Here is a 27,167-nt window from a genome sequence, read left to right on the forward strand (position 1 = left end):
TCTTTATGACGTCACCGCGCAGCGCCGTAATGGAGTTTCAGAGGTGGCAGCTGGTTGTTGATGTCGGTGTTAGACCAATAAAACTCTTTCAAAGTTAGACGCAAGAGCCCTGTCCACTGTAAACAAGATAACCGTGTGTTACTGAAGCAGTACATATAAGTGTACCTCAATTGAGGAGAGGTAAGTCGTGAGAACGAGTGAACTGGGCCAAACTAATGTAGCAGTACAAAGTTATGTGGCTGGGCAGACAGCAGTTCCGTTAGCATCCGCTAACATGCACGGACCTCATTAGTTGGAGGCTAACGTGACAGCAAAGGTCCTCGTGCATGCATGGAATTGCCAGGCAACAATCGCAGCTGCCGGCTTTCGTTTGCTGTGGCTTTAGTTGGTGTAGCATTAGATGAAGGGACATTGTTTGGCGCCTGCTGGACGGTAGGTTTGCTAGACAAGCTAACTGGCTCGTTTGCTCGCTTAGCTGCTCAGCTCTGTGGGAAACCTAAGATAGCTGGGTAGCACGTTGCTAGCCAGGTAGCAAGCACAAATAACGGTGCTTGCCTGTTAGAATTTAGACAGCACAGACAATTATTATCTAATTAGGTCAGTCAAATGTGGTGTAAATTAGCTTTGCGATGTCAGGAAAACATAAGCATTTAGGATAATTTCTTAGCTAGGTTATCTAGCATTCTTTCTCTTCCAACTGGATGGCAACAACCAAGCTGGCACCTTTGAATAAATTGTCTTTTATTATTATATGACTGTTTGAGTCCTGGTTAACTTGTATTAATAACTTGTTATTTCAGTGCTATTAATAACTTGTTAAGTTATTAATATCTTGTATTAATATGATTCTTTGCCACGTTGGTTGAGTAAACCTCAGTAGCAGTAACTTAAATCAGTAGACAACATGCAATTATTATCTTACTGGTGTCCCATGTGGGACATTAGAGATGTATGGCCAAATAATATTTAATTAATATTTAATTGTCGTTTCAATTGAAACGCGTGATAATTTGTGCTTTGTTGACCATTAATCCATGTGAGAAATCTAGCATTATATAGACATTACTTTCACTGAAATTGATGCAGTGGCCTACAGTGGCACCCAGTACCCTGTCACGCTGTTTTCTGTTGAACTTTGTCAGCATTGCTCACTTTCAAATTAATAGCTCCTTAAAGCCTCTAACACTGTCTTTTCAGTGCTGTAACACGTTTGATAATTTTTTTTTTACAGGTGAAAAGGGAGAACAGGACCTACAATTCTATGAAATTGTGCCCAAGGGAGCATTTTTTCATTTTTGATGCCTTCCATCTAAAAGTGGCACTATGCCCGCAGCCACTGTGGATCATAGCCAAAGAATATGTGAGGTTTGGGCTAGTAACCTGGACGAGGAGCTTAAGAGGATTCGCCAGGTGATCCGAAAATACAATTACATTGCAATGGTAAGCCTTGTTCATTTATTTAACTTTTTATTCTTTTTAAGTTTTGCAGAATCTTCATATAGGACACAGAGTTTCCGGGTGTAGTTGCAAGACCGATTGGAGAGTTCAGAAGCAATGCTGACTATCAGTACCAGTTGCTGCGGTGTAATGTTGATTTGTTAAAAATTATCCAGCTTGGCCTTACCTTTATGAATGAACAAGGGGAGTACCCACCAGGAACCTCGACATGGCAGTTCAACTTCAGATTTAACCTCACGTAAGTATAGCATGATGTCTGAAGCATGCATGTACTAGACATGTTTGTTATTTATATATACAAATCTACTTTGTTTTTCCTGAGTCTTGAAGGGCTAAGATTACTCTCAACTGTAATGCTTAACATAAATATTAACTTTGAGACTTTAGGCAACAATGGTGACAGGGATAGCCTGTGCTTTTCTGTGCATGTGTGAATTTGACTCCCTATGTCCTGCTGCCATAGCCTGTTTTTCTGCTATGGCAGAAACATGAATTTGCCATAGTCTCTGAAATGTGAGGTTTAGATGACTTAATTTCATGTTTCTAGTGTTGAATAGAATTTCCTTTGAACTAGATAAAAGCACAGAATGATCAAAAACATGATTAATTTAGTCAGTTTTTCCAGTTTTGTTATTAAGATATATCATTGGGTGAGGAAAATATTTTCTGCCGTCGTGTTAGAGCTGTTGCTTAGTAACCCTAGTTTCCACGGCTACCGTGCTAATGCAGATATATTTCCGGTCGCTGTAGCCTGCCCTTTAGCTATTGATGCTTAAAGTCCTTAATATATTGTTTCTTACTGAATTCTGTGTCTTGGTAAAGTATGACCAAATCACTGTGTCTCTGCAATAAATTCTTTCAGGGAAGATATGTATGCACAGGATTCAATTGAGCTACTGACTACTTCAGGTATCCAGTTCAAAAAGCATGAAGAAGAAGGCATTGAGACACTGTATTTTGCAGAGCTCCTTATGACTTCAGGTGTGGTGCTCTGTGAAGGGGTCAAGTGGTTGTCATTCCATAGGTAAGTCCCCCATGGACGACAGTATTTTAATGGTGATTCAAACCAAGTATGTGCTCATTTACCTAGATGAGGAATTTAAAAATTTAATCCTGTCATGGGTAAACACTCAGGCTGTCAAGGTTAACATGTGAAATTACTAATGCCAGTGAATTTTTAAGACAGTTTCCTGGATTGACTTCCGTAAAATCATCCGTAGCAGAGCTGGCTGAAGCCTGGTTGCTCAAGCTATTTTCTGCTATGATAGAATCTGCAATTTTAACCCTCACTCAAATACAGCTTTTGATTAGCATTTAAGTCGTTAACTGTCCTATACTTGACAGTGCTCATGGGAGATCTATGAATAAGTCAACAAGCACCAAACTGACAAAAGTAACAGCGTAGTGGAAAGCTACAATTAGTATTAACAGCCTTCATTATAATAAGAATACACCAGCTACATGAACAAAAATGAGACAGAGGGGCTACAGTTGTGGAGGAGTTGGGAACATTGGCTGTATATATGATATACAGTACTGTGCAAATGTCTTAGGCACCTAAGCACATTATTTAAGATACTTGGCTATAAGTGTGTTTTTGCTTGTAAAATCACCATACATCATTAGAATAAGTACAACTGATCATAAATACAGTAAAAGGTTACAAGAATTAATTCATTAATTTATTTTTCAAAAAAGGAATTGAAATCTTGTGAGCTAGTTTGAACCAAACTAGGTATCGGAGGGTCACAAAATTAATACTGGGCTCCCATGAGGAGAGATTTGAAAATGGCTAAATAAAAATATTGACAAATATAACATCACTACTTGTTATATTTATGCCATTTGTATTGTATTAGTAATGATTTTTTTTCCAGAGCAAATAAATTCTTACTGCCCAGGTAAATAGCTTTAGATCTAGTTTTCTCAGGTGCCTAAAACTTTTGAAAGTGCTCTATATAATATATTCACTCATTGGTTTGATCATGCAGCAGCTGTTGCTCTCACTGGATGTTGGTGATGAAAATTGGGAACTGCATTCACCATATAGAAATCATGTGATTTTTGTTCAGGTTAATGTGAATGGTGGTAAAGCACTGAACATAAAACATTTTCATGAAGGTTATGTTATTCACTAATATAACTGTAACAAAATACCCTGTTTTTTTAAATGAAGTAAAACACAATTTATATTTAAGCAAATAAAACAATTGATTAACTATGATTAAGTAAACGAAATAATCTGATTAATCACAATTAAATATTTGTCATTTGACAGCCTTAGTACGAACCATTACAAGATTACCATTTCGTAGTGATTAGCATAGCATTTTGTTAGCGATGTATTCTGCGATGATTAGATTCTAAGTTTCTTTATTGCTGGTGAAATATCTAATAAATTCTTGTCTGTTTTTCCCATTCAGTGGCTATGACTTTGGTTACCTGATAAAAATTTTGTCAAACTCTAAGTTGCCAGAGGAAGAAGTTGACTTCTTTGAGATCCTTCGACTGTTTTTCCCCATTATCTATGATGTGAAATACCTCATGAAGAGCTGTAAAAACCTGAAGGCATGCATTCACTTTGACTCTTATTTGTACACATACATTGAATTTGTTGTCTGTTGTCAGAACATAAAAGCTCCATTGCTATTGGGGCTGAAAATGAGGTGTTTCTCTGAGTTTGTGAAAGCAGCGTGTTAAGTGATGGTTGTGTGATGTGCAGGGTGGCCTGCAGGAGGTAGCTGAACAGCTGGAGCTGGAGAGGATTGGGCCTCAGCATCAGGCAGGCTCAGACTCTCTCCTCACGGGAATGGCCTTCTTTAAGATGAGAGAGGTAAGTTGTCAGCTGTGAAATTTTGAAGTCTGTCTTCGAAGCTGTCTTTGAAGCAATAGTGGAATTATATGCATGTTTTAAAATCTTTCACCACAGTGATATAACTCACCATACAGTCAATGTAAATCCTAGCTGAAACCGAACTGGATGTCAAAGTGAGGAGGGCCTCTGAATACAGCTTGATCACCCTGTAGTTTGCAAAATGACAGAGCCCATGTGCTGTATAGAACTTTACCAGGCTTCTGAATATGAGCTTAAGTGTTTTTCCACATGATCGAGTCCTCCCAGTAATTCAAAAAGCTTGTGTGTTTGTGCTGAGCTGTCAGTGTTCACCCTGCAGCTGCAAGCATGTCTGTAGTGATCCCATTGAGAGCTGATGTCGCGCTATTTGTTTGATGACAGCCTGACTCAGTTTGGTGCTGAATTATGCACATCTCTATTTGACATACACATTTGCATGTTTTGTAAACTACTCTAGACAACAGCATCGTACAAATAAACGAATGTAGTTTGTGTGTAATAAATATCTCATTTAATCTGGCCAGGTTTACCTCTAAGATGTCAGCTTAGCTGAATTTTACCCTGGTTTGTTTGTCAAACATGCCAACATGTCTGAACGTAAAAGCTGCACAAAAAAGAACACTTTAAAATAGGGTGTGTGCGTGCTGCTGTGAGTCGCCCTGTAAATCCTGAAATAATAATTTGAAAGTCAGAGGTGTTGAGTCGGATTTCACAGAAGTGTTTTGAATCATGTTCTACGTCTTTTTCCTATTATTGTCATGCACACGTGCTAAAAAAGAAGGTAAGGCTGGATGTTTAGATCTCAAATGCATAATAAACATTACACTGATGGAAATACGAAGACAATAATAGATAATTCACTTTTGATGATGGACACATTGTAAAATCAGATCTCATCTGAGGAACACATTTTAATGAAATCTGTAAATGGAATTCAACCAGAGGATATCCAGATATGATCCAGACATGAAACACGTTAATGCAAGGTGTGAACAGGCTCAGTGTGTCCGTTGTGTGTTTGCGCTTGACTTTGAATGTGATCAAGTGAAATCTGAACGTGATCTGATTACCAAAAACACATGTTCATGCAAGGTGTAAACATCCAAGTTACTGTAAATGAAAATATTTTACTGCCTGTTACTGTTATTCAGTGTACAAAGTTAACATTGCTAAGTTAGATAAAGAGCTGTCAGATATTTAAACTATTCCTAGATATTTAAAACTAATTAAAACTGTGAAGGTTTTATTTGTTCATGTACAGCAATATAACTTTCATGCGTTTGGTAGTCAGTGTGTGATAATGTTAGTAACTCATAGTCTCAAACATACTAGGAGCCACAGCAAAGGGAGCTTGAAATATTCAAATGGACATTTTCTACCTTCATGTGCATTTTTCATTGAATTGGAGACAATTTCTAACCACAGGTTCACTTTCTTCTTTTGTTCATTTATCTTCTTCAGATGGTCCTTGTGTTAAGAAAATGTCATAGTTGTGCATGAATTGAGTGCTGTGTTAAAAAACTGCTGTTATTGCACCTCTTATTCCTTTGATTTTCATGCTCACAAAAAGACAAACATGTAATTTAATATTAATACAAAGAACTGCTCATGTTTTTCTAAAGAATGTGCACCCTGTACCATGCATATCCACTTGTGCTTTCTTTTTGTTTCAGATGTTTTTTGAGGATCATATTGATGATGCTAAGTACTGTGGTCACTTGTACGGACTGGGCTCTGGCTCATCCTATGTCCAGAACGGCACCGGCAATGCCTACGAAGAGGAGGCAAACAAGCAGCAGTCATGACACAACAAGAATCCCCTCACTGTAGAGAACCTCACCTGCAGGGCTTAAAACATGGGTTTTTTTAGTTTTCATAAGATGTTCAATAGGATTTTGCACTTTAAAACTCCAATGAGACTCTTGGTTTTAGATGGAAAGCTAAAGGAACTTCCTCCACTTTGTTGCCTTCTCTATGTTAAACTTTTGTCACAAAACGTTCCTCTTTTATGATAAGAGACAAGGAAAAAAATTGGGTGTTTTATTTTTTTTTCCTGCAAAGCTCAGCCTTAATATTAAGCTACATTTTATGTTTTTTTATCATTAATTTATTACATTTGTTCTCATGCTTTGTTGAATAGTGCATAGACTGATTCAGCAAACCCTGATATGCCAGTTATCTACATGTATGGTTGTTCCCTGATCAGAGGAGTACAACATCCACTTTTCCACAGTCTGCTGCAGCTTGAGACAGATGGAGTGTCCCACAGAAATACACAGGCGAATGAATATACAGGCACTTATTGGCACGAGTGAAGCCTTGCACTGATTTTACCTTTATGTTGGGCTAGCACAGATTTTACCACAAACCAAGGAGAGTAACTGCCACTATTTAATTAAAGTGAGATGACCTCTTCTGTTTCAAGACTTCATTTCATTTTTAAAAGTGACTTAAAGGTTTTGTAGTATTTTAGTATAAAATTCAAAGCCTTTTATTCATTATGCTTCTTAAAAACAAAGAAAAAAAATCTTAACCAACTCGAGTACTCAGTGTCAGTGGAATTAGATTTACTTGTAGTGCTGGTATTCCAATCATGCACATTTTGTGCTGTTTGAGTTTTTTGCTTTACAATTCTATGTTGCATAGATCTGCTGCATGTACTGATGGCGTTTGAATAAATGCTGTGTTGAGTCATGGTCTGAGCTTTTACAGAAATGTGAACTGCATGGACACTGCTTATCTTTGGTTGAATGTCACCTCTGGAGAATGATGAAAACAACACTTAACCCTTTTCCCTCTCCACTCCATTAATGTGTAAAATATCTATGTTGACAATATGCAATATCAAGGGTGACTGTTTTTAGAGCTTTTGTAAATAAAGGCCTCAGATTTTCTAACATCTGAAAAGTTGTGGGCCTTGTTTTTAAAGCTGTATTGTTCTTGCAAGTGCTCTCCTGCATGCAGTACAGTGTTTATACATCTAGCCACCCATAACACATTTATACATAAAACAACAAGTATAATTGTTGTGAAGCACTGCACTTGAAGCACTAAAAGCTATTTGAGTGCTAGTAGCACCCCTTGTGAAGAATCTTGAGCCTGCTATACGCGAGTGAGTTACAGCCCAGGTCCATATGCTTTGCATTTAACAAGGACAAAATCCTTCAAGTAACACCACAAACGGGTACATAAAACATTGGATTTATTATTTCAACTGAAGACATTCATCAACATCTATGGTATAGCCTCATCCATAAGTGATGGTTCATGAGAAATAAATCAGGTTATGTAGAACAGTACAGTACAGATTCATTTGGTCTCATTGAGTCCAAAGCATGTTTTTTTTCTACAAGTAAGTGGTTTACATAGCATTACCAGAGGCTATAGGTTATACTGTATGGTTCATGGGATAGTATGATGGTCAGTCTTACGCTGAACAGCTTCCATGATTAAGACTACAAACAGGCACATTAAAACACCTCAACACATTTAGAAAGTCTTGGCTTGTCTGTGTTTTTTCATTATACCTTGGTGAAAAAACAAGGTTACATTGTTAGATGTCCCATTTCATGCAATATTCTTGGGATCAAATTAAATGAAAAGCAGTATCAAAGAGTAATAGAGCCCTTAGAAACGTTTCAGCCATCCATCCAAAACCACTAGCAAGAGTTCTGCAATGTGTGGTAACTGTAAACATCATACCAAAAGCATGGTGTCTTTATACTCTGCTTTTGTATTTGCAGCCATATTAATGGTCTTTTCTCAAAACACGGTGCCACATTTTGGAACAGGAATATCACTTTCTAAATAAAAAATGATTTTCAGAGAATGCAAATTGTAGTAGAAAGGTCTACATTTCCTAACCTCATTCTTAATGCACTGTTCTTCATCAGCACTGTTGATCACTTGAAAAGAACTGCAAGCAGGTTTATGTAATATTCACATCTAAAGACTAAAGTGCAAATGAGCCAACTTTTTTTTTTCTTTCTGTGCTTATGAGGTCAAAACATTTCCTTATTTTCAAGCAGGCTGTACTTCATTCTTTCCATGGAGGCGGCTTGAATTAAAAACTCGCCTGTTTATTTGGTCCTGCACAGCTCAGTAGCGTGTTCAAGGTACAGTATTTGGAAAGTTAAGCAAGAGCCCGAGAAATTTCAATACAGCAAAATGTTTTCTGTTTGAACTGCTGTTGTAAAGAACTTTCGAACATTGAAGCAGTTCTTAACAATACACACAATGGGCCCAGTGGACACTGGTTATCATCAGGAACATGTACATCATTAAAAATACTAATATCTTTGCCTACACATGCCAACAAGAGAAACTTAAAAAACAAGGTCTTTAGAATTCTACTGCATTTTGACAGCACTTCATGACAAAGCTATCACAGTATGTATTACAGTGCCTCAGGTTGCCGTACAGGCTTTCTAGTCACGGACCGGAAATGTCATGTATACATATGCACCACACAGCATGCACAAAACCACAATGGCTCATCCAAAATTTATATAAAATTTAGCCTTAAATACAATCTCCACCACACAAAGGTATGATCAAGGCATTAATTGTAAATAATCACTTTGGTGATCATTTGAATTGATGATTATGAGCTCTACCAAACTGGATCACAAAGTGTGCAAGTCCAATGTCACCCAGAGTGCAACTGTTTCAGTGTGTGTTAGCTTTAGGCACAGTGTACATACACAACGTCTCCACGGAGTACAAAGGACTCTATGGTTCCTAACCATATCCTCATTAATATACATACTGGTAATCCTGCACAGTCAGCTTTTACAAAGAAGCACCCTACTCAAGCAATTAGATAGAAACCCAATGGATAATGGTCTGTTGCCGCAGCAGAGCACCCTTTTCAGCACGCAGACGATTCTTCACTGTTCCGTGGACAAAGCGCATGACCACAAAAGGGATCTGATGAAGATAATGAGAAACAGCACAAAAAATCATTTTTCCAGTGGATTTATAATTGTTTAAAAGACACTGATGAATAATTAGGCTCTGTTTCTTGGTGTTTGACCACAATAGTTTTTTAGATAATGCTTTGTGAAAAATGTGTCATATCTTGAAGTGGCATTCTGGCCAAAATGAAAAAATGAACTATTACTTAATCTGCTGTGCACATGCCATCTGGTCTTCTTGTGGTGCCACAACAGTCTCTAGAGTGAGATTTCCTGGTTTAATGACTAGAAAAATCCCCTTCAGATGATGTATCTAGAGCAGGGGTGTCCAATCTTATCCACAAAGGGCCGGTGTAGGTGCAGGTTTTGTTACAGACAAGAAGAGCACACATGATTTCACTCGTTTAATCAGTAAGTCTCAGTCTTTCAACAACTGAGTATGTGCGCTCCTGCTTTGCTGCAATGAAAACCTGCGTGGCCCTGCGTGGCCCTTTGCGGTTAAGATTGAACACCCCTGATCTAGAGGGTGGGAGGAACTACAACTGCTTTAGAGCAGACACATGAGGACAGGAATGATGGAATGTCCCCTTAATTCTATACATTGTATGAAAGGAACCAATAAAAAGGCAAACCTTTTTCTCCTTCAGCAACAGATCTAGGTTTCCTTTTCTATAGTCATGGCTGGGTTGCTTGTGCCTGTTCAAATGACAAGAAAAAGACCCAGAAAATTAACTATTGGTAATCATTGTGTTTGTGTGTTTGGACTCACTAATTCACCCTACTGTCCACACTGTACACTGTATGGCCAAAAGTATACAGACATGTGACCATCACACCTGTATAAGCTTGTTGGACATCCTATTCCAAAACCATGGACAACTCTGAAAAACAATTCCAGACCATTATCCCTCCTCCACCAAACTTTACTGTTGGCACTACACATTCCAGTGCTCCAGAGTCCAGTGGCTTTACACCACCCGACACTTGGCATTGCAAATAGTCATCTTAGGCTTGTGTGCAGCTGCTCGGCCATGGAAACCCATTTCATGAAGCTCCCAATGCATAGTTCTTGTGCTAATGTTGCTTTCAGATGCACTTTTGAACTGCAACAGAGGATAGGCAATTTTTATGCAATGCTCTTCAGCACACTTTGGCCTCCACCTGTGAGTTTGTGTGGTCTGCCGCTTCAGGGATGAGCTGGTGTTGCTCAAAGATGCTTCCATTTCCACTGAAACTATATTACAATAGATTTCCAAGCTGCTTGCGCTCCTGGGTCGCAGAAGGCAGGAAGCACCCTGGACAGGTCACTAGTCACACAGGGCAGACACACAGACATACACACTCACACACACACACACAGTCACACCTAGGGCCTATATTTAGCATATCCAGTTCGCCTGACTGCATGTCTTTGGACTGTGGGAGGAAACCGGAGCACCCGGAGGAAACCCATGCAGACACGGGGAGAACACGCAAACTCCAGCCAGGAAGTGTTACAATATATTCTTTTATATATTTTGAAGTATATGACATGACCTTTGATTTCATTTTAATGGAAGCAGTGTTGTGTAAGCAGTCATAAGAACAGCGAGTAAGCCTACAAACAGTACAAATAAGGCTACAAATAGTACAGCACGGTATCACACAATACATCCACAAAACTCAGAGTCATGAGACTGGAGGCGACAAAACACACTTTGTTTTCATACAAAAGCTACTCTCAGATATCCTCGAGTAGAGCTTGGTATGACCTAGATTAAGTTTTAGAGCATTAGGATTTTGGCCATCTAGGTTTTATTAAGTACTTTGCATTCAAATCTTCAATATTAGACAGCTCAGAGTCTGACTGACCAATATTAATAACCAGTAAATGTCAGATACTTTCTATTTTTAATGCATGGCAGTAACATGGATAGGATTATTACACACCTTGTCTGTCTTTATCCTCTGTCCCCTCGCTGTCTGTCCATGTCTGTCCGTTACTCAGCAGTCGGCTCTGAGACTCTCTCAGAGGTTTAGCAGGAAACTGATGGGTGTCTCCATCACTAGTAGTCAACAGAAGCAGACACACATTGGACTAGACATGTCATAAAAGCCAGACTGAGTAAAGTGTAAGTCATGTGCAGGCCCAGCATCAGGGGATCATTTAGTGGGGCAGTGCGCCACCAACCAGTCAACATGCCCACTAAAACCATTCTGTTGTACATGCTTCTACACTGGTAGGTGGCAATCAAAGTGAAACTTTGTGCAATAAGCTGTTGATTCCCTCCTGAATATGTGGCTCTGATGGCCTATGGCTTCTAGCACTGGGCCTGGCTGCATGTATAGTAGAGCTGTACACATAGTTTAAATAAAGCACTGTTATATGCACTATATCCAAAAGTATCTAGACACCCCCTCTAATTTTTGAATTCTGCTACTTTAAGATGTCCGCATTGCTGATACAGATGTTCATTTTCACACACACAGCTTGTATAATCTCCAAAAATCACTGCCAATAGAATGGGATGCTTTAGAGCAGCTTCACATGGGCCTAAGGACACCTCGCCCAATGCCAAGCATCAGCTTGAGAGGTATAAAGCTGCTCAGCAATGGGCTGTGGACCATGGAGCATCATTAGCCTCTGGAGTGATTGAGCACAATCGAATACATTTGGGATGAGTTGGAGTGGCATTTGTGAAACAGAGCTAATCATTCAACATCATTAGCTGACCTTACTAATGCTCTTCTGGCTGAATGCAATCAAATCCTTACAGCAGTGCTCCAATATCTAATGTAAAGCCTTCCCAGAATAATAGAGTCTGTTAGTGCAGCAAAGGGGATACAAACTCCCTATTAATACCCTTGATTTCAGGAGAAATGTTGGATAAGAAGGTGTCTACAAACTTTTAGACATATATGCCCAGGTTGCAATAGATTCAGAAATATATGGACAGTCATTTTAGTAGTCAACAGTCTCAAGGTACACAACGCTGTCTGAATGAAAAACATTGTGTAATGAAAAATGGTGCAGACCTTTTGATAGCAGCATGTCCGGAGGGTGAGGCAGGCTGTTCAGGGTCAGCGTTCACCAGACAGGTGGGAAAGGAGCAGCCGTCACCCTGACTAACATCACAACAAACCACAAACTCTTTTAGAGTCGTGCTGATCCAAAGTAATGTACATAGAGATGTTGTGTAACATGACACACCTGGAAAAAATCGGCAGAAGCCAATATTTCTTTTCATCACCAAAGACTTGGCGGAGGTTTTTGCTGACTCCCAGACTAAAGCCATTCTTGTCTGTTCCATGTCGGAAGGCAGGTGCACGGAAGACCTCTGAGGGGAAAAGAAAACAACGTTAAACATAAAAACAGCCACATGGTAACATTTTCAACTGGTTTTCACAGTCAGAAAAAAACCTCTCAAGAATATCTAAAATGGTAACTTTGCAGGAGACTGAAAAACGTTCTTAAATTTTAATGTATAAGATAATGCAACAATTTCAGCTACCTAAAACTTTTCACCAAAACTGTCATATTCAACCATTTTCAGTCAAAAATTTTTGTTTGCATTCTGAAAGAGAAAAAACTACAAACGTTTTGGCCAAAACATTAAACAGGTCTACAATGAAATGTCACAATGTGTTCAAACAGTGTGAACAGCAGCAGAATAACAGTGAAACACTCATATATGGCCTGCTGCAGCTGCATTCTGTATGGTCTTCAGCTTACATGCTTTTCTTCTTTTTAGCATTAACTGTTTTAATGAAATTCTTTAATGGAAAAATCACATAAATAATAATGAGCAACTCAATATCTTTTTATAATAACTTTTTACCTCTAGTTTTAAAAGATACTGCAAATGTGCGCTCATTAGATCCTGCTAAGAGATTTATGGTTGTTTCTTCTCTAAATGATGAACACTAAAGCAACTTGTGTGCTAATGGCTATTAAAAATCCCATGCAATTAAGGCTCAGGCTTAATGTGGGTCTGGGAAAGTGGCCCATAGTGTCCATATATAAATTCGGAGACAACTTGCTGTCTTTTGGAATTTTAACTTGAAATAATAAATGCCTATAAAGATACTGTTTACATAACTGCTACTTACTTACAGTTTAGACATAATTTGCATTACTCAGCTTCATGTTTATCAAAGTGTTTAAAGGTTATCAAAGTTCATCAGTGTTCATTAAAATAATATATATAAAAACATTTTTTAGCTCAAAGGAGGTTTAAACAAATGAAAAACGTTGTCTTTGAAATGATATCATATGATGAACTGTTCTTAGAAAGACCAGAGACATTAACTATCAAAGTAAAAAGGTCAAGTTTGGCTTCAGGTTGACATTTAAAAAAATCTCACATTTGGGTAGTGGATACATTAGTGTGCAAAAGTGCAAACACCCCTAGTCAAATGAGTTTTGTTGATTTCTAAGTAAAAAAATCTCTCTACAGAGAACAAACTTAAATATGCCATTTTCTGCTAATAGTAGTGTAAAATTTCTATTTATTTTTATGAGTTTAACATATGGGGAAAAAAAACATAAAATATAAAACGAGCCACGGCTTTACACAGGTCACATTTATGTTTTTTTCAATATGTTACATTCAGCAAGTAAAAAGTAAGTGTGTTCTCTGTAGAGGATGTGCTAACTTTCAACAAAACATGGAACTTGACAAGGGCCACCCAAAGTTTTGCATATGGCTGTATATTGGTAAAATTATATGGGCATAATGGGAAAGACTGTATTTTGTCCTGGACAGATAATGATCTTACTGAGATTTCAAAGGTACTGTGGCTTTATTTAGCAATTTCAACATGAAGACTTTACCAGACCCTGACAGAATCCACTCCCAAACCAACTGTTGTTTGAAAAAAATCTTATTATTTAAGGTTAACCAACTCACCCAAAGTGGACCTATTTTTGCAGACAAGCCAGCAGTGATAGGAAAACAGCGAAGCCAGACTGACTGAGAACATGGAGGAGGCGAAGAATAGGAACATGATGTGGAACTTGGCTTGAGTGTCAGGCAGCCCGTTCTGAGGAAAGTGACACGAAAACACGAAAAACCCAATCAACACATACCACATATCACAACTTACAGGGCTGCTGTGGATGAGGGTTGGGCAATGTGACAATAAGTTAGTTATGTATTTTATTATTTAGCAAAATGTTATTCTATGTATTTTACGGGTATTGTTGGTATTTCCAAAGCACTGAACTAGGGAATTATAATAAAATATACAGGTTTAAACTGTTGATGTAAGCATCCACAGTTAGTATGTATAACTAGAAACTGCATAGTAAAGTAGAGGACTAGATGTCAGCCCCTTATGGCATTATTTTATTTTTTACCAACTGTCTGATTTTTATGTATGTTACTTCTTACATATACTTTTTTAAATAATACAGATTATGCGCAGTGACAATCATATCATGATGTTTTGGGTCATACTGCCCAATCTTACTTTTTGTCTGGATGACAGAACATTTGCTCTGCTGCTACTTGCTAATTGCACAACAGCAAAGTGAAAGAGATAAAACTACACTAAAGCATCAACATTTCCTCTATTAGCAGTTAGCAAACTGATCTATAGTGACTGGCTACAGTGACTGTCATGCAATTTTTGCACCCTACATTTCAAATGCTCTGCATCCTAGGCCACTACAGAAGTCTATACAGAGCATACTGAGACCCATCAGCGCTCAGCATCAGTGACTAACTCCTACCCAGTATTCTTTCAGACGTTCGTGGGTTTTCCCATCAACCTTGCAGAGAAATAAAAAGACACTGAAGATGAAAACAAACAAATTTCCCAGAAGCTTTGGAGATTATTATTATTAGAGTGAACATCACTCTGAATGCCTCCGGAAAAACTCAAGGTCCCTTAACTTGAGGATCCTTTCGAAGTCTATACACTGAATGGTTTTTCATCTGACAAGTGACAGCCTTTTCTGAACTACAGTCATGTTAACTAAGCCCACTCATACAACTAAAAAGCAGCTTAGATAATTCATACTTACAGTCCAAAATTTAATGAAGTACTGCAAGTCTGTCGCAGTGATGAAGAGGCAATATAGCAGTGAATATGCAAGAAAAAGTGTAAAAAACTTGTAGTTCGAGAAGCCCACGCAGTTGTTTACCCTGTCAGAAAACATGAAATGCAAAGCTGAACACAGGAACAACTGCCAAGGATGTTAATGTGCCATATATAGCTCTCAACCATATTTTATTTCAAATGTTATTTGCACTGATCTTTGTTCTGCCTAAATATATCATAGCATTCCTAAATTTAAAATCAGGATTTTAACACCATTTCAAAAATTGCAAAAGGCAGATACTGACAGGTGACAAATTAAAGAAAAAACCTGAATAAATGAGTGGAGAAACAAAGTCCTAAGCATAAGCAGATGCTTCCAGACAGGTGTACCGCATAAAAAAGGTAAGCAATAAATGTCCTACCATGCTCCATACTCCTACCATGTGCCATGCACAAAACTGCTGAGCAGGCCCAGCTGCAATAGAAACAGTGACTAAAGTGGCATCTGCATTTAGATCTGGGGGAAAGACATCAGTAAAATTGCCAGAAATTGTGGCTGAAAGTGCACATTCAGTGAATGTGAAATGTGTGCATTAGTGTAAGGACATGTAAGGAAAAACAGACGAGCAACTGTTCCTCAGGCGACTGAAAATATCACTGCAGATATCAATACAGTCCATCCACAACTACATAGGGATACAATAGTTGGGCTGCAGTGTATAAACCTGGTATGAAAATGATGTAAATAATGTTCACACTCCATCCCTCCATGGCAGTCCATCCCTCCAGTACAGTTCCAGAATCTATGCCAAGGCACACTGAAGCTGTTCTGATGTCTCATGATGGACCTTACGAAGACACTTTACATTGGTTTTTCTTTCATTTGTCACCTGTCTGTACTTTAAATTAAATTTTAAAATTAAAATCTTTTACATTACTCCATATTACCACATTCTTATTGTTGCTGTATACATATTTTCTTCATAATAATTGAGCTCCTCCAATGAAAAAAAACATATATTAACCATTCCACCTTTTCTGGATTGTCATTTATTTTGTTTTCTATTTTATTTTGTACAAACGTTTACATTAAAAAAGCCAAACTATGCTTTATTTACATTTTAGTGACCACTTTATTTTAAATACAGGACATCAAACAATGCCATACCATGCTTAAATAATTTGTACAAAAAATGTCAAATATGCTGTTTTTCATTGCAAGGGCTCAACTGTTCTTGCTCTTCGTCTGCTTTTAATTTTCTGAGCTAGTACATACCATGGACAGTGGTGATCCATCTTCAAGATGCACCTGCGAAACAGTAATGAGAAATGTACTTGAACCGTTACGCAAGCAACATGATTCTGCAAGTAAGCTTCAAGTGTGTGTTATTTGGAAGAATCCGTACTTATCACAGACTGAACAGTGATGACATCTGTCAGGTTTCACAAGGTGACACCGCTCACAATAGCGAATAGCTATGGACACATGTTGTACAGCATGGTAAAGAAAAAAACAGCATTTGCTAAAGACTGGAAATAAATTAACAAATCAAGTTACATTTCACTAAAAGCTAGCTTGAATACTTCAGTGACTCTTTTTTATTCGTCTATAGAGCATGCACTGACCAGAGTTTGGCTGGTAACAGAAAAGTCTTGCAATGAGAGCTTACCTCCAGACGTTGTGCGAGTGTAAATGGGTAAATCCTTGGCTATTCTTCGCAAAATTTCCTGCTGAGATTCCCCACGATCCTCTCGCTCCAACAGTTCTTTGTCCGAGTGTGACAGGTGGAACTGAGTGGGCCAGACAAAAACCAAAATGCTTTGATTTCTATAGTTTGCACTTGCATAGTTCACAGTGACACTTCATGACTTCATGGTGCCAAACTGAATGAACGCTTATCCAATAAGTCCAATTTTACATTTCAAACAGATTTGAGTTTAGCAAGACTAGTGAACTGAAGCTAGACAGAAACAGCTTGTGGGTCCTGTTCGGCTTTTCAATAAGGATGTAATTTCTGAACCTTACAGTGGTATCATGGCTACAGCAGGGACGTCACTATTATTAAAATACTAATTTAACTGTTTCAATAATTAATCAGGTACTCAGTTTTAAAATAAAATATTTTACTGGAAAAGATTTTTAAAAATGTATAGCTTTTTAAAGATTTCTATAAATACAGTACTGTGTAAATGTCAGAGACCACCCCTTTTACATAATTAACTTCCACTGAAAATGGCCATGAAGGTCAAGTTATTCATTTGATAGGATCGAGACAGTAAGCAGAAAAAATCTATATAATTTTTCATTTTTTCAGCATTTACTGTGCCCACAATTTACCTTTATTACAGCTTCCACTCTACTCTGCAGACTTGCTTCCAGTTTTTCAAAGAAATCTGAAGAGATATTTTCCAAATCGTCAAAATTTAGTCTCAGAAGATGGTTGCATTTTCTGCCTCTCACAATCCAAGTAATCCCAAAAACATTCAATGATGTTGAGGTCTGGGCTCTTGGGTGGTCAGTCCATTGTTCTGAGAATACCAGCAGCTTCTTTGTTTGTTTGTAGTACATCTAGCAGTGTGCTTGGGGTCATCTTGGCATAGAATGAGTTTCTTCTCAATTTTGTTTTATTTTCAGTCTTTTATTGCTTCAGTGGTATACATACTGCCTTACGTAGGTTCTTAGATGCCCAGTTTTGGTGTTCTATTGTAATGTTTCTTTTCTTTTTTTTTCCCCCTCAGTAATGGCTTCTTGACAGCTACGCATTATTTTAGACTTATAGCTTTGAGTTATCTTACTGCAAGGATGGACAGAAACACCTGAAGCAATAGTGGAGCTTGATTTTCTCCTCTGATGTTGACAGTTTTGGTGGTCTACTAGGACTTGCATGGCTGTTAGGAGTTCCATTCTCTCTGCTTTTAATAACTATGTATTTTTTTCACTTATTTCCTTTGACATCTTCCTTCTCTGTATATGTAGTTTATCTTATATCTACTCTACTCTACTCAAAAATGTCTCTTTAGAACTATATAAACCGATCAGGCATAACATTTTGACCACCTCCTAACACACTAACACACCACCATCAGTGTTACTGCAGTGCTGAGAATGATCCATCACCCAAATAGTACCTACTCTGTGAGGGTCCATGGGGGTCCTGGCCACTGAAGAACAGGGTAAAAGGTGGCTAACAAAGTATGCAGAGAAACAGATGGACTACAGCCTGTAACTGTAGAACTACAAAGTGCACCTATATAGTAAGTGGAGCTGATAAAATGGACAATGAGCATAGAAACAAGGAGGTTGTCATAATGTCATGCCTGATCGGTGTATATGCGTGCATTACTCCACGTGTGCATTACTCCATGTGTAAATCACATTCTGATGTTTTAACTGAGTAATCAAATTTAATCTCTCAATTGTGACAGCAATATGTCCACAACACAAAATAAGTCTGGGACAGACTAAGATTTGACACTGCTATGAACTGATGAAGTCACCACTAGGGATAAATTACTGCTTTTAAATTAGCTGTTATTAATTTTGATACTCATCCTATTACTGTTAACTGCTTGGTTGCTAATCTTAAATCACCTTATTGCTGAGCAAAATTCATCACATACCTCTTTAAGTGGATTCATAGGTTTGGTGAAGATGGTTTGCCAGTATGCCCATACAAACATGATGAAGAACATATGATACGCCAGGAGGTAAACTACTGGAAAACAGAAGACACTACACAGTAATGACTGTTAATGAATGCAAGACCTAGTAAGGATATTTTGTAACAGATTTCATGACTATGCCTCAAAATAGTACTTTGATGTTATTCTGTTGACATTACACAAATCAGTCCCAACTAAAACCACCCTGAAAATCTCATCATCATATTACTGCACTGGCAATACATTTTTAGGATTAGGAGAACATTTTTGTTCAACAGGCTTACTTACTTTTCTCTCCCAGGTTTTCAATTGTTTCTGTATAAAAAGAATGAAAAACAGAAAAAAAAGGGGTTAGACTCAAAAAGCAGGTTTATTTTGCTATTTTTGTGAAAGCTTTGTCTCATGGTACCCAGCTCTCCCCCTTGTTCGTGTTTCAATTTTGTATGTCCAGCAGCTGTCGGAAATAACACATTTTTTTTGCTGACCTCGATAACGCTCGCCTGAGAAAGACACAAATATCAGCATGTTTTCATAGCTAGTATTCTTGCAGTTTCTCCTCAGTTTGCCATTAGCATTTTATTTAATTAATTATCCTTAAAGGGAAATTCCACCAGTTTTTCAAAATTTCTGCATAATTAAATGGTTAAAATGTAAACAAAGTTCATTCTGAGTGCTTTGGTGTAAAATGCTTCATTCTAGAGAAACTTTTGTTCACAGTGGTGGTGATAAAAACCACACGTCTAACCCTAAAAGCTCAATCACAGAAGGTTATTGCATGAATTGGTTATGAATATGCTGCCTAGTGCCTTGTTTAACAACAGTTATGATATATTTGTGTTGTAGACATTGTGTGACCCCTGGCTCCTATCACCATCACTGTAAAGAAATGCACGTTGGTGCACTATTTCACATCAAATCACTCTGAATTCATTTGTTTACATCTTAATGATGGAATTATGCAGAAACTTTGAAAAAACTGTGGAATTTCCATTTAACCATTACATTTATCATGTTTGAATAATTGAATTTAGCAGAGTTCCCTTTAAGATGTAAAAGTCAAGACTGGTAAATGAACTCTACATGCATCTTATATAAAAGCCTTCGTTATATCATTTCAAGTTTCAAGAGAAAATATTTGATTCTTGGACATAATTCTCTCTGTAATAATCTGACTTTTACCTATGGTTATGCTTTTTTATATTAAAAATATGTCAACAGTGGCAAATTTTTGTGATATAATATAATGTAAATAAGAAGAGATCAAATAAATACTCTTTAAACACTGTAGTAATACTCTTATTTCCTTGTTGAGTTCTGGTTGAAACAAAAGGGTGAAATTCTTGAAATGCCCAACAGAAAAATAATAAATAAAATTAAATACTAAATAATACTAAATAATAAATAAAATACTTTTTTTTCCAGTGCTATCTAGCACTTCCATTGGTCACTCAGGTCACCACTACGTGTGCATTACTTCATGTGTAAATCACACTATGTTTCTTACTGTAATGACTGTAAACTGAGCAATCGACTTTAATCTCTTAATTGTGACAGCAATAGTCCACAACAGAAAATACTAAGTCTGGGACTGACTAAGATTTGATACTGCTATGAACTGATGAAGCTGCCACTAGGGATGAATTGCTGCTTTCTAATTAGCTGTTATTAATTGTGATACTCATCCTATTACAGTTACAGCTCTCTTATTGGTCACTCAGTACTTCAGGACCTGAACTGAACACATGAGATTAAACACTAACACAAATGTAGGGCTGAATTGGTGGGGGGGCACTTATGTGGGTCCTGTGTTATTTCCTTGAATAAAATTAGAATATTCTGACAAAATGAATGCCCTCATAACTCAAGTGTAAATGGAAGGTGTTTTCATAATCTGTACACAATTTCATGAGCAGAAACGCAACTGCTGAGTGCTCACTAGCAGGTGATATTTTAAACAAGGAAACTAAAGTTATGTGGCTGAAGTTAGGCCTAAACCAAGGGCCTTTATGAACTCCAGGCCTTTAAAAGCATCCAAGCCAAGCTTGTCCACTCATATCATAACGGGGAATAGGATAAACAAAAGTAAAATAGGAACGACATATGTGCTGACATGCTTTATAAGCAGGAAAGTAAAATCTCATCTGGTCACACTGGGGATGCATTTTAATGGAAAGAGAAAATGGAATCTGGCCAAAGTTTATCCAGTTATGATCCGGACACGAAACGCATGTGAATACAAGGTGTAAACAGGCTCATAATGTATGCAGAGAAAACATCTCAGAAAACATATATGCTGTACACAAAAGGTCAGTAAGCAGCAGATGGTTTCCTGTATAGTTGCAGTAATTGCTGATGCTTGACCCAGCACCACAGGGAAGCAAGCTGCTGATCACTTAGATCACTAGACCCTCATACAAGAGCCTTTCAACTCCTGGTGCTGCTAAGATACAGTGCTAAGATACCAGTCAAGGTAAGCTGCAATGCATTGACAAGCTAATCTGTCTAGCACAGTGGAGAAGCAAGGGGGATCTGGTGCTGATGCATGACTGCACAAGAGACATATCTGTGATCACACCGAGGCTGCTGGCACTCTCTAATACAGAACAACCTGGAATGAATAATTCTGACTCATTCATCAAACATCAGGAGAAAGATGTCTGAAACAGTGGCAGTGGAATGTATCTTCATATTCAAAATGACTTTTATGTGTGCATCAGATTCTCTTTATTTATCTATGATATTTTCATATTCAGTTTTTGAATTTTCCATTTACACTTGACAGCATACACATACAGAGCCACTTTCAAAAAGGTTCTATTTAGAACCATACACAACACATCCTCCATCAATCTGAAGAACAATTTCACCATGCAAGGAACCTTTTAAGGAAGAAATGGTTCTATACAGAATTCATGGTTCTAAACAGAACCATTGCATTTAATAAAGAACCCCTAAAGAACCACTTTTTTTTAAAATGTGTAGCATCAGTTGCCCTCAAACCCAAGCATGTTCCACCTAATACAGGATCGCTCAAATACCGACCAGAGAGATAATATTACATCAGTCAGCTGCCCTGTATCGTGCCTCATTCAAAAAGCAGTCCAGGCTGAAACACTCCTTATAACTTCAGTGTGAATGGGCGGAGCTAAACTGCTGTAGGCTGAATATGCAGTTATACAGATGTATGCAAAAGTTTAAAGACACCCGAGCAAATTACATGTTTTGTTAATTTAAAAAAATAAGTTAACACCTCTGCTACGGCAGGTGTGTCCAAAGTCCAGCCTCAGGGCCAATTGCAGTCTTCGGATTTCAGGTTATAATTGGCCCTTTGCTTCTGTTTGACAGTGTGTTACAAGTGACCCGCCAGCCAATATACTGAAGTTTTTCCTTTCACCTGATGGTGGCAGCACTACCGTAAAATTACAGCGTAATGCACCACACTGTGGTAACAAAGTTAGCTAAAGTTTAAGAGCCTTTATTCTCTGACTAGTCCTGCAGTTTAATTTACTGAATGATATTTAGTCAAGACTACAGCCGTAAAACACAAACTGAATATTGAAAACTGGCGATTTTGGCAAGATGGAAATTTGAACTTTTTCGTTGAGAGCCACAGCAAATGCGTGTGCCCCATATCTCAAAAGACTGTAGTGAATTCAATATCAGTAGATATTACAACAGATATTCTGGAGAGGGCAGAGAAACTAAAGCAACGGCAAGCTACCCGGGTCTCACAGCAACAACTCCTTATCAGAGCAAATTCAGGAGATCAGTAAATATTAACCATTAAAGGTTGAACAAAAACTTTGATATTTAGGCTGTTTATTCCGCTCTTCTTGTTTCATAAAATTTTTTCTAAACGCGGTTGCTGCATTTATTTGATACGTATAGAACGTTATCTAACAAAACTGAAAAATGTATACCCTTTTTTTTAGTTTGTCTAACAAAGTATATTTTTAACAAGTAAACACTTGAATAGAAATATACTCAACACATTAGACAAGTTGTATTGTTCCTCTTAAACAATTTAATTATCCGTCATGAGCGCTTACTGATCCAAACTGCTTTGAGCAATTCAACGATAAAAGAAGCCTCAGGCATCTTTTATACAGTGATAGGAAACACAGTAGCACACAGAAAGCTCCTATGCACTGATATTTTGAAAACCTTTGTGAATCATATGTCGGCCCTCAGACATTTTGACCTGGTACGATTTGACCCTCTTTGAAAAAAGTTTGGACACCCCTACTCTATAGAGAACAAACTCAAATATGGCACTTTTATGCTAATTTAAGTGCAAAATTTCTATTTATTTGCAGAGTTTAACATTTTGGGGGAAAAAGCATAACATAGATAATGTGCCATAACTTTTGCACAGGCCACATTTTATGTTATTTTTTCCCTGATATGTCCACTTCAGCTGATAAACAGTCATTGTGAAGCATGTTCTCTGTAAAGGATGTGAACTTATTTTCCCTTAGATAATCAACAAAACATGTTATTTGACTGGGGCACTCTTTTGTGTACGACTGTATGTAAATAGCATGTTTTCTGTGACATCACAAAAACGGTGAACTCAGAATGAGCTGTTCTTGGACTGTATGACTGAGGAGTGAAGCTTTAACACATTCTGAAGCTTTAACACTGTTTATATTACATCGAACTCTTTTAATAAAAGAAAAATGGTAAATTAGTTTTTTCAGACATGGGCCCTTTAAGTAGCACACCTCATGCAAATTATTATATTAATCTCACAAAATAATGCAGCTAAGCTATAAACAATACAAAAACAGACTGAAGATTTTTTGATACTGTATTAAAATTGTTACACACTTAATAGTGATTGTAGTGTTTCTACACAAGACATTTTCACAGGTAAATCTACCATTCATTCAATATTTTCTTTAATAAACAGGCCATTAAATATATTCTTTCCTAAAATAACACTATTACACTGAGAGTCTGAGGCATCCTGTCATACTAAATAAAACAGATGCACTGAATTACAACATCCAGCAGCACACAAGTAACAGGCAATTGGATTTTGTTTTAGATAACCTATGACTGACATCTTACATCAGTCACTGGTTTGCAGTGATTAATTTTAAAGTTTCTGTTTAATGCTTAGGCTCACCTCATTTCTTTATTTAAAATAACCACAAAAACACATCACTATTGCTGAGGGTTCCCCTTTCTTCAATCTCGGTTCCTCTCAAGGTTTCTTCCTCTTGCTCTTAGGAGGTTTTTCCTCGGGCTTGAGTTTCTGTAACACTCTTGTAAAAAGGGCTTTATCAATACATTTTAAAATGATTTGCATCGGAGAGCGTTTCGATGTAAAATGTATAGGGAACAGTCAAATTTGATTACTCACTAAGCAAACAATTTAAGTTCTATAATTCAAAAAACGAAACAATATTCTTGGCCTGGACTGCAAGAATGTTGCCTGTCAGCACTGGTTACGGTGATGTTGGGGTTAACTCAGTGTGCGGTGCAAGTGATTGTACGACCAAAAATAGGTCAAGCAGAGATTGCTGGGGTTCACTTTGACAGCTAGGCAATGAGATTAGCTCTGAGACATATAATCATCTGATAACACATTCATAACAAGCTCTGTTTCTGTTGTAGGCCACATGCTGTCTAAAGGATGATTCACCCATTACCTTCTGCTTGGTAGTAACACTTGCAGAGGAAAACGTAGCACAAGACCAATGAGGTCAATTCACTGTTAGCAAACTGTGTTGCATACGTTAGAGTGAGACAACTGTAGTTATTCAAATAATAAATCCCATTGATTAAATCTCATTCCCCAAAGCAAAATTCAGGATGTACTAGTTCTCTCTTCTAATACACTCTATATCTCTATATCTATGTCCTTCCTGCAGTGATATGACCACATTACTCTGTGATCTGGAATGCGGTTTGGTGATTTTATCACATTTTTCTTAATTTTCCTGATCCTGTCCTTGGGCCACAGTGACCGTTCACACAGCACACACCAAAACGGGTTGTATACAGAGTCTGGCTGCCTGCAGTTCAGCATAAACAGTGGTATAACTCAGCAGCAACATCAGCACTTGGGACTGTGCTCTCTGCCTCCAACACATCACTCACTCTAGCCTCTGGGGTCATCACAGTTTAGCTGTGGGGGTCTCTCTTGCTCTTTGAAATAAAACAAAACACACAAAAGCTTTGGTGCATTAACTCCATTCCTGTTTCTTTGGAAACTGAGGCTAAATGAATTCAACACAGTTCTCTTACAACTGACTGTGAGAATCACATTAATTTGATGGAGATGAATGGTCACTGCATTCTTGGTACATTATTATTATTATTATTATTATTATTATTATTACGCTTGGGACTGGGACATAAATGACTCAATGTGACACTAACACTATGGAACACAATGGAACAAGCATGCCATTTTCATGGAAATACATTTCTCTCAAACACTGTTTGAAAGATAAATCTCTATTCAGGACTGTGACTCAACAGTTTTAATTCTTTTCCTCTCTTGACACCTTGATAATCACCTACACCGTTAACCATCTCTTGGCCACCAACGTTAACGTGTCCGCCAATGTCACAGTCACTAACCTTTAAGTCAACTCAACTGCAAGAAAAAACGCTCGTTTTTCTTTTCAATGAAACAAAGTGTCGTTTTTCCTCGTGTTCCCATCTCCCCCCATGTACAGCCACATGACTGTGGCCAGCTGCCGTCTCCTTCCACAGTTCAAGTTCACCCAGACAGCTGCGTGTTCAGCCTTACCTATGCAGAGCTGCACGACATAGGCGTAGTAAGACCACGCCACGATGAGCCAGATGAACAGCACCGGGATCCAGTACAAAACTCTCCGGCAGTCCCTCTTGATGTTACGCGAGCCCGACGGCGCCATGTTCTAGCCTGTCTGCTGACCAGAACGTGGCCAAAACAAACAACAACAACAAAAAAAACAGCCAAGCTCGCTCCAGCCTGTCAGAGCATGGATGGCGGCGAGGTGTGCTGAGTGCGCCGGGGAGACGCTGCCCCGTGCCCCATGGCCAGCAGCGCTCCCTCGCCCTGATCCGTCCTGTTTGTGGTGCAGCGTGGTAGCCCCGCCCCTTCTCACCAGGTTGCCATGACGCTCATTAAGCCTGGCGTACGCACTCCAGCCCACAGCCACGGCCACTACACAGCAGCTGAGAGTGCTTACCGGTGTAAGTGTTCTCACTTCAGTGAAATAACGACTCAAACAGAAGGAAAGTCTTACTTCCATGAAATAATGGCTCGTGTCGAAGTAAAAGTTGCTACCAAAAGCAAAAAGGAGTGAAAAACTCGTCAAATATGTTCTCTAACCGCAGTGAAACAACTTCTTTGCAGCATACATAGCTAGTTAGCTAGGTTACAGTAGTTAGCTAACCTATCTATTAGCGCGAGTTTGCTAAGCTAGCTAATATTCTCCTCTGTTTTGGATTCATTTGGCCTTGAACGACGCGTTAAAGCTCAAAACTGAGAGCCCAGGTGCTGTCACTAACAGAATATAATTCAGTTAAACACAGAAAAAACGAATTATGAAATAAACTGAAGGACTGGAACTGTGGAAACAGATTCCTTTCCTCACAAATATTTGAATAGAAGTGCAGGTACTACGCCTGTGTGAAAATACAACTCAAAATACATGGAAGTAAATAAAAGGATAAGCTATCCATCACTTTCCTACAGACAAACTAAACTTAACAGTTACCCTGGGACACGTTTCCATTATAGATGTATAAGAAAGTTTAGAAAAGTACAATTTTGATAGGCTTATATATTTCTGACCCTTTTTTCTTGCATTTTATGTTTTTCCCTTGAGGTCCACTTATCACGAGTTTGGTTTAATGTACCAAAATCAGTCATAATACATTTTTATATGACCATTTTCCAGCCTTTCTTTATCCCCTCAAATAAACTGACTTCTGTTCTGACTGGCTGTGTTGTATTGTGCCTCATTCAAAAAGCAGTCCAGGCTAAAACACTCCTTTTAACTTCAGCGTGGATGGGCCAAACTGCTGAGGGCTGGTTAGATCGATCTATGTAAATATGTTGGGTTTTGTGACAGCCTAGAAACAGTGAATTTAAAACAGGTTGTTTTAGCAGCTTAGTTAAATGGGCTGTCTGGGCTGGAGAATGAATGGTACGTTCTAAAACAGTATTTACATACTACACCGAACTCTTTCATAAAACCTTTTACTTATACTTAAGTATTGTTTTGAGGAAAGAAAACAGCTTTTTA

The 27,167-nt window shown here is 38.1% G+C and overlaps 2 protein-coding genes across 2 annotated transcripts; one reads left to right on the top strand and one right to left on the bottom strand.

Annotated features, from left to right (window-relative positions):
- Positions 1-6: 6 nt before the first annotated feature.
- cnot7 (CCR4-NOT transcription complex, subunit 7) lies at positions 7-7,213 on the top strand. Its single transcript, XM_036568686.1, has 7 exons — positions 7-180; positions 1,232-1,440; positions 1,503-1,696; positions 2,321-2,482; positions 3,882-4,026; positions 4,181-4,291; positions 5,986-7,213. Exons 2-7 carry the CDS (start codon positions 1,324-1,326, stop codon positions 6,115-6,117), a joined length of 861 nt encoding a protein of 286 aa, XP_036424579.1. The 5' UTR covers positions 7-180; positions 1,232-1,323; the 3' UTR covers positions 6,118-7,213.
- A 278-nt stretch (positions 7,214-7,491) lies between these two features.
- Positions 7,492-25,941, bottom strand: zdhhc2 (zinc finger DHHC-type palmitoyltransferase 2). The gene is made up of 13 exons (XM_036568685.1): positions 25,682-25,941; positions 19,204-19,230; positions 18,874-18,968; positions 16,923-17,043; positions 16,659-16,728; positions 16,529-16,561; positions 15,236-15,356; positions 14,118-14,250; positions 12,419-12,545; positions 12,244-12,333; positions 11,158-11,273; positions 9,861-9,924; positions 7,492-9,241 (listed from the first exon to the last, which is right to left on the bottom strand). Exons 1-12 carry the CDS (start codon positions 25,806-25,808, stop codon positions 9,884-9,886), a joined length of 1,101 nt encoding a protein of 366 aa, XP_036424578.1. The 5' UTR covers positions 25,809-25,941; the 3' UTR covers positions 7,492-9,241; positions 9,861-9,883.
- Positions 25,942-27,167: the final 1,226 nt, after the last annotated feature.

This window comes from Colossoma macropomum, unplaced genomic scaffold (genome assembly GCF_904425465.1).
Source record: "Colossoma macropomum unplaced genomic scaffold, Colossoma_macropomum, whole genome shotgun sequence".
Lineage (NCBI taxonomy): Eukaryota > Metazoa > Chordata > Actinopteri > Characiformes > Serrasalmidae > Colossoma > Colossoma macropomum.

Excerpts from the sequence above, each read along its gene's own strand:
- cnot7 (XM_036568686.1), top strand. The coding sequence starts at position 1,324 with ATGCCCGCAGCCACTGTGGATCATAGCCAAAGAATATGTGAGGTTTGG. Across the intron at positions 1,441-1,502 it reads AATACAATTACATTGCAATG|GACACAGAGTTTCCGGGTGT; the intron begins GTAAGCCTTGTT and ends ATCTTCATATAG. Across the intron at positions 4,027-4,180 it reads AGAGCTGTAAAAACCTGAAG|GGTGGCCTGCAGGAGGTAGC; the intron begins GCATGCATTCAC and ends TGTGATGTGCAG.
- zdhhc2 (XM_036568685.1), bottom strand. The coding sequence starts at position 25,808 with ATGGCGCCGTCGGGCTCGCGTAACATCAAGAGGGACTGCCGGAGAGTT. Across the intron at positions 14,251-15,235 it reads ACTTCATTAAATTTTGGACT|AACGGGCTGCCTGACACTCA; the intron begins GTAAGTATGAAT and ends CACTTTCCTCAG. Across the intron at positions 12,334-12,418 it reads CTTCTGCCGATTTTTTCCAG|TCAGGGTGACGGCTGCTCCT; the intron begins GTGTGTCATGTT and ends TTGTGATGTTAG.